At 43.2% G+C, this 7,715-nt stretch overlaps 1 protein-coding gene across 1 annotated transcript; it reads left to right on the top strand.

Annotated features, from left to right (window-relative positions):
- The first annotated feature begins 691 nt into the window (after positions 1-691).
- LSM8 (LSM8 homolog, U6 small nuclear RNA associated) lies at positions 692-6,333 on the top strand. Its single transcript, XM_040550137.1, has 4 exons — positions 692-827; positions 1,324-1,364; positions 3,659-3,786; positions 6,086-6,333. Exons 1-4 carry the CDS (start codon positions 797-799, stop codon positions 6,174-6,176), a joined length of 291 nt encoding a protein of 96 aa, XP_040406071.1. The 5' UTR covers positions 692-796; the 3' UTR covers positions 6,177-6,333.
- Positions 6,334-7,715: the final 1,382 nt, after the last annotated feature.

Below are 7,715 nucleotides of genomic sequence, written 5' to 3'. Positions count from 1 at the left end.
GGTCCTGTGAGGAGCGGCTGAGGGAACTGGGGGTGTTTAGTCTGGAGAAGAGAAGGCTCTGGGGAAACCTTATTGCTCTCTACAGCTACCTGAAAGGAAGGTGTGGGGAGCTGGGGGTTGGCCTCCTCTCACAGGTAACTAGTGATAGGACTAGAGGGAATGGCCTCAAGTTGTGCCAGGGAACGTTTAGGTTGGAAATTAGGAGACATTTCTTCTCAGAAAGAGCAGTCAGGCATTGGAGCTGGTTGCCCAGGGAGGTGGTGGCATCACCGTCCCTGGGGGTGTTCAAGGAAAGGTTGGACCTGGCACTCAGGGACGTGGGTTAGTGAGTGACATTGGTGGTAGGGGGATGGTTGGGCCAGATGATCTTGGAGGGCTTTTCCAGCCTTAATGATTCTGTGATTCTATGTAGTGACACAGAGCACTTCTTAACACGTGCAGAAATGCACGGGGTGAGAACCACAAGGCCCCAGAACACGGCTCCTGGTGCCAAGGGGGGATGCTGCACTGTGGCGCTGAACCAGACCCCGCCCCCCCGCAGCGGCGAGGAGCCGAAGCGGGAGGCGCGTGAGCAGTGCCCCCGCTCCCCCCTCCCCGGACGGAACCATCTGCTGGGCGACGGGGGGAGGCAGCCCAATCCCCCCGCGCCACACCCGGCGCGCTTCACTTGGCTCATTCCCGGCCCCTCACCTGGGGCGCCGCGCCTGCGCGGCGGGGCTGCGCGGCATCGGTGCGCGCCGGAAGTGGACGGCGCCGGCTGCGGCGGGCGGGAGGCGCAGAGGCAGGAGCGGCCGCCATGACGTCCGCGTTGGAGGGCTACATCAACCGCATCCGGGGGGCCGGGGGGGCCCGCTTTTATTTTATTGCGTTTTAATCTGAGCGGCTGCGGTCATAGCAGTACGGGGGTGAAACGAGGCCGTTCGGGTGTGGGGTCGCCAGAGGGGGGCGGCCGGGCCCCCAGCGGGGGTGCGAGCGGCAGGCCGGGTTCGTCACAAAGCTGTTGGTGGCGTTTGCGCTTGGGGCAGCGCAGGCAGTAGTGGGAAGAGACTGGAGGTCTAATCTGTGGCCTGCCTTTAGTAATAAAAAGTAGCAGCAGTAATAGCCCGGTCTTGTCTGTACACAACTTGGGTGAAGTCAGACTTTAAAGCAGGCTGCCGAAACGTATTTTCAAGTTTTCTTACCAGCTCTGCTGCCTTTTTGATTTTAAAAGGCCTCTGAGAAGCTTTTCTGGTTCTTCTAAAAACTTATTGCGTATGGGTGTTACAGAAAATGTTAATAGTGTTGTTTCAAACGTCTCTGAATGTTTCCTTAATGAGCTACCAGGTACTGTCGCAGTAATAACTTCTGATGGAAGAATGATTGTGGTGAGATTTCTGGTTTTTTTTTTCACATCTTATTTTACCCCCACAGAGGCTTGCTTGTCAGCTTTGTCCGTTGCTAAACTCGTACATGCAAATACGCTAACTTTTTGTTAAGTAGCTGTTTATGCACCAGAAAGTGCAATTCTTTTTCTGTTCAGCTGTTTGGTTCCTCTCTAAAACGTCCTCCTCGTTCAGCAAGCTCTTCAACTTTCATGTTAAAAGCACTTCTTCTGTACAGCTACAGAAAAAATCATCCCATAATTGTTGAAGAACTGTAGTGGGATTCTGTTTAAGCCTGAAAAACTGAGAACTGGGAAACTGTTCTATATTAGACTGTCTAATGTTCTGGTTTTGTTGTTTCTATATTATTTATTTTCTTGCATTCCTTTTTCCCCCCTATGTTTTATCCTTTCCTACTTTCACTTAGTGGTGTGATCATTGCACAAGGATTGAATCTTCCTGTCTGTATTAGCTTAGAGTGGCCTCTGGAAAGGGGAAACTGTATTTTTAGTAAAAATGTAATAGTTTCACCAAAAATCATAGAACCGCAGAATGGTTTGGGTTGGAAGGGACCTTAAAGGTCACCCAGTTCCAACCCCATGCCATGGGCAGGGACACCTCCCAGCAGACCAGGTTGCCCAAGGCCCCATCCAGCCTGGCCTTGAACACCTCCAGGGACGGGGCATACACAGCTTCTCTGGGCAGCCTGTGCCAGGGCCTCACCACCCTCTGAGTGAAGAATTTCTTCCTCATATCTAATCTAAACCTATCCTCTTCTAGTTTAAAGCCATTCCCCCTTGTCCTATCACTACGTTCCCTGACAAAGAGTCCCTCCCGAGCTTTCCTGCAGGCCCCTTTTTGGTACTGGAAGACTGCTGTAAGATCTGGCCAGAGCTTTCTTTTCTCCAGGCTGAACGTTAACTCCCTCAGCCTGTCTTCATAGGAGAGGTGCTCCAGGCTCCGATCATCCTCGTGGGCCTCCTCTGGACCTGCTCCAACAGGTCCATGTCCTTGCTCCAGAGCTGCACACAGTGCTCCAGGTGGGGTCTCATGAGAGCAGACAGAGGGGCAGAATCACCTCCCTTGCCCCGCTGGCCACGCCACTTTTGCTGCAGCCCAGGACACAGTTGCCTTTCTGGGCTGCAGGCGCACATTGCTGCTTCGTGTTGAGCTTCTCATCAACCAGCCCCCCCAGGTCATCTCCTCAGAGCTGCTCTCAATCCATTTTCTGCCCAGGCTGTATTTGTGCTTGGGATTTCCCCGACCCAGGTGCAGAACCTTGCACTTGGCCTTGAACTCCATGGGATTTGTGCAGCCCCACCTTAAGCCTCTCCAGGTCTCTCTGGATGGCATCCCTTCCCTCCAGCGTGTCTGGCTGGAGTCTGGTTAACTTTGTGATACGATGCAAGATACTTTCTACCACAAAGACTTGAATGGAATTAGTGTTATGACGTATTTCTGTGTGGGTAGATGGTGTAAGCGTTTATTATTACTGTCTGAATTATAGTGTCTTACATGAGTGTGGTGGTTTCACGGAGAGCTGAGCTCCACGAAATCCCTCTCTCGCTCCCACTCTTGAAATGAAGATGGGGAGAATAGCAGATGAAAAAAGGCTCATGGGTTAAAACGAGGAGGAAAAGGAGAAAACAATTATTCTATATATGTATTCTCAGTGTAGTGAGTTTAAATTTCTTAATTATTAATGATAAATTACACAAATCAATTATGTTACCATTTTCCCAAACTCTTGTTGAAGTAGCACAGAAATTTTTCCTTTTGTGTGTTTTGCATTTTTGTAGAGTAATGTTGTGGAACCAAGCTAACCTTTAAAGAAACGTCACTTAAAATCACATATTAGAAATGGTTTCAGTACTGGTTAATGTAAGAATCTAACTTTTATGTTATTTGGCTTTATTTTTCTCATTTGATTTCTAGACATTTCACTATAAGGAAGACAAAAATAGTGTAGAAACAGTAAAATTACCTGTTGAGAGGACCTCATTGGTATGAGGGAAACTTTTGTTTTTTCTAATACTAAATAATGTAGCTGTTAGCATGACCACACAGTAAATAAAGATACCTTTTCCTGAAATTAATTACCGTTTTCAAAGTTTTGTTCTCCAGCTGTTTGTGTCTAAACCTCGCAATAAGACCCAAGTAGAGCAGCTGCTCTCCAGTACCTTGGTATTGCCCCTTTGCTGTTTAAGAAATCATTGGGAGCAAGGATGTAAATTTAAAAGGCAATTGGAGTGCTTTATGTTTGTGTGCTTTTCTTTTCTTTTTTTTTTTTCCCTTAGGGAACCCTCAAAGGTTTTGATCAGACCATTAACTTGATTTTGGATGAGAGCCATGAACGAGTGTTCAGTTCTTCACAAGGAGTTGAGCAAGTAGTGCTGGGATTATACATTGTACGAGGTGATAATGTGTAAGTAGAGTAATTTTTTGTTTAATTCAATTTAAAAGAAAGTATGCACGTCTATATATTTACGTGCACGTTTATATATACATATGCAGCTGTGTCTGTATACATCTGGATCTTACATCCTTGTATCTGTGTGTAGCAGCTCTGATAGAGAGCTATCAAAGCTGAGGCACATTAAGCAGCAAAATATCTGCTGCTGTTGCAGAAGTGCCTGCATTTTAAAGTTAAGGTGTTGTTAGCCTAGAATTTCTGAGCTCTAAGTTAACCAGGTCACGTACTGATAGCAGTGTGGAAAAAGGGTCGGTACGAAGCTCAGCATTTTCCTTTCTTGAGTCTAGGCATTGTGTGTGTGCATGTTCTTTATTCCAACCTGTGAACGGCAGGGTCTGTTGAGAGAGAAAAAGACAGAAGAATGAACAAGTGGTACAACAGAACTTGTGCGTAGTAGGTCGGTGATCTGGTATACAAGGTTAACTTTAATGGGATTTTTTTAGGCACACTAAGGGAGAGTTAAGATGACATGTGCACAGAGAACACTTGGTAATCTGGAAAATGCTGGAAGGTTCTGGCTTGACAATGTAACAACCTGGCAGTCAGAGCTGATGTGGTAACAGATCAAGGTGGCAGTTGATATTTGATGTCAAATGATATGACAGAATGAGATCAAAACTCATCAAATGCAGAGCTGATGTGCCAGAGAGATGGGGAGGTTACAAGAGCAGTAGAAAGAAGGCCTGGTAAATGGGCCTGCTGGGAAGATGAATTTTGCAGCAGCTTTCTGAAACATGGCAAAAACTGAGTTTTGTTTTTTTTATCACAACCGGAAAGAGCATTTTGCAGTGACCAACACGTGAGTCTGGATAGGAATTTTAATTGTCTACTTTCAACAGATAGTTCTAAGAAATGTCAAGACTTGGGTTTATATCTGGATGTGTTTATGTAACATCATTGAGAAAACATTTTACAAGGTCTTCATTGCTTTTGATGTAATCTTTTCAGCAAAAATAAATAAAATAAACATTCAGAAATGAACAAAGGTAGGGCTAAAGATGCTGCTCTAACAAAACCAAATCTTTTTTTTTTACTACGTTTTTTTCACCATACCAGGCTGCTGTGTTACTCAAATATACTTAAAACATTATTTCATAAAAAATATTCTGTGTTTTTTGTAAACTTAACAAATTCAGAAACATACTCATTAGAAGGGATAATCCTGTATTCCTGCAATTCCTAACATGCTGACCTTCAGCATTCTTATTAGGAGCAGGGGGTGGGAAGCAGCCAAGTAACAGCAACTTCAAAAAAAGGCATCTCTGAGAAGGTGGAGAATCTACTGAAAAGTAAAATGAACAGTCAAGGTATAAAATGTTTGTAGGTATTTCAGTGTTAAAGATGCATACTAGAATCTTGTAGAGCGTATGCGCCATAAAGCAGAAAAACTCAGTGTGTTTCAGCAGCAGGTAAAGATTGTTAGGAGGAAGACAACTTCAGTTTTAGAAGCATTTGTTGAAATAGGAAAAATAAAAAAAGACTTTACTACTAGGCAGTTGTGTGTAAAACAGTAGTAAAGATTGTGATGAAAAGCTGGTTAAAGAAGTGAACTTCTTAAATACATGTGTTTTTGTGGTATCAGAAGCAGAAATTAGGTTTCATGCTGGTCCATACTTGAATATTCAGTTAGCATAAGCAGTGTACGTTTCTGTTGTCAAAGCTGCCAGCACAGTGAGGATCTAATCAGTGGTAGAACTGAGAAAGCTGCTCAGCTGGCTAGGCTTCTGTTTCAAGGCAAGTCAAATTCCTCAGTCTCCACTGACAATCACGGGAACCTAGGCGCCTGTATTGGGATGTCTTACTCGCAAACTCACTGCTACCCTCATCTCTAGCAACTTCTTCGTAAATGCCGATTTACCAGGGAGAAAGAATATTGAGGATCACTGGAAAGAAAATTAAAACGGCAAACAGTATGTCATTGCATAAGCACTTGGTATACCACCATCTTCAAGAGGGATGCAGTAGGAAAATGCACAAAGAGCAGAAGTTAGAATAGCTAGAGGTACGACATGTTTTCAGTCAAGGAAAATCTGAACCGGGAGGGTCTCTCTGGCTTGGAAAAGGCACAGCTATAGAGGTAACTGATTGCTGTGAAGTCAGGAATGGTATAAGGAGATGGGGGGATGCCATCAAAATTTGAAGTTCAAATCATAGACCTCTGCAATTAAATTTAAAAAATAAAAACAGTCTTGGATTTCCTGATTTGTATCTGGGGATTTTAACAAATGGTAACCTGTTTTTTTTTTTTCAGTGCTGTCATTGGTGAGATTGATGAAGAGACAGATTCAGCTCTTGATCTGGGGAACATTCGAGCAGAACCTTTAAATTCAGTTGTGCATTGAAAAGAAGAAAATGCACAAGGACTTTGTAAATCTTTGGTTGTACAGACCTATTTAACAACGTTGACAGTTTTTACAAATTGTGTGTAACTTTAGTCACCAGTTTTTTATTATGAATATGTTGTAGTTTCGCATGTAAATTAAAGTTTCTACGTTTTACTAAAGATTTTTTCATTGAGTTTACTTTGGATTTTCATGCTGAATAATTTCACTCTAAAATGTGTTGGTAAATTCAAGCAGTATCAGTGATAGTCCTGACATGGTGTGTAACTACCTTGTTCCTGAAGTAGAGAACTCATTCCTAAAGGTACACCAAAGCTTTTTTGTGTGAACTCAGGTTTAGTTGGAGAAAGGTTAACAGTGAGCGACCTCAGCTCTTGCATTCACTCTTTCTGGATATGTGAAACTGTGTGCACAGGATGGAGTCTACAGTGTAGAGCGTAAAGAAGGTAAGATGCGTCTCCACTCACGGGCTGACCTAAATGTAGTTGTTAGGGCATTCTTTGAGAGAGTGAGAAAGATTAGTTTAAACTCTCTTTCAGAAGAAGCACACTTAGGAGAACTGGCAGCACAAAGCCCAAGTATAGGTTGACATGCTCTGCATTGTCAAACTGAACCTTCTCCAGGGAGGAAGGCAAAAAATGGCCTGCTCACATGTCTGGTTAGTATTGTGGACAGCAACTCTTCCCTGTAAGAAGGAGCCTGCTCAGAAGCAAAGTCCTGTCTAAAAACTTAAAACTGGCAGCTGTGGAGTTTGGTTACCTTCATGCTTAGATCGCAGCAATGCTAAGCTGCTTTCTAATTTTTGGCTTACATTCAAATTTGTTTGAATTTCTATTTCAACATTGGATTTTACTTCAATTTGATGCTGTTGTTTTTGGTCTGGAGTTGACCAAAGCCTGTGCTGGGTGTGTTGGTGAAGGAAGCAAGGCCAGGAGAGAGAGTCAGAAGGGGGTTCTTGAAATCAAAGCTAGGGCCCAATATATTTCTAAAAAAAATTCTAAAAGATGAATATAGCCTTGTAAACTTGTGGGCACTCTGTAGTGGATAGCTAGGTCCCTGTAAGTATATGTGGTAGAGAGAAAGCACTGAAGAAAGCCATATTTGATGCAGGAGGTTGAATTGTAACCAGTCTGAAACTTTTTTATTTAATCAAAGCCCTATTGCAAGGAAGTTAAAAAGTAGGTCACCAGTGAAAGTTAATTAATAATTTCTTAAATTATTAATTTTCATAAAATGAATCAGTGGCAAAAATAAATAGGATTGAAAACAAAGTGGACATAAAAAATTAGCCTTGTATTCGTTATTCTAAAAAGAGAGCTAGAGAATGTTAGTCACTGGAGGAGGAGGAATCTAGGGTGGAGGTTTAAGTGTGAAGATTGCGTGTGTCTTAACTCCAGGTAAAACCACAGCACAGCTAATGCAGCAAAACTGTTGAAGGTACTGAAGAAATAAAAGAACTGAAGAACAGTTGAATTTTGAGGAGAAGAATTATTCCCTCAATGTTTTAGGAGGTATGAAAGAGGACTGTAATGGAAAAGA

Source organism: Cygnus olor, chromosome 1 (genome assembly GCF_009769625.2).
Source record: "Cygnus olor isolate bCygOlo1 chromosome 1, bCygOlo1.pri.v2, whole genome shotgun sequence".
Taxonomy (NCBI): Eukaryota; Metazoa; Chordata; class Aves; order Anseriformes; family Anatidae; genus Cygnus; species Cygnus olor.
The sequence above is the reverse complement of the archived record's forward strand: the minus strand, read 5'-3'. Positions and strand labels throughout refer to the sequence as shown.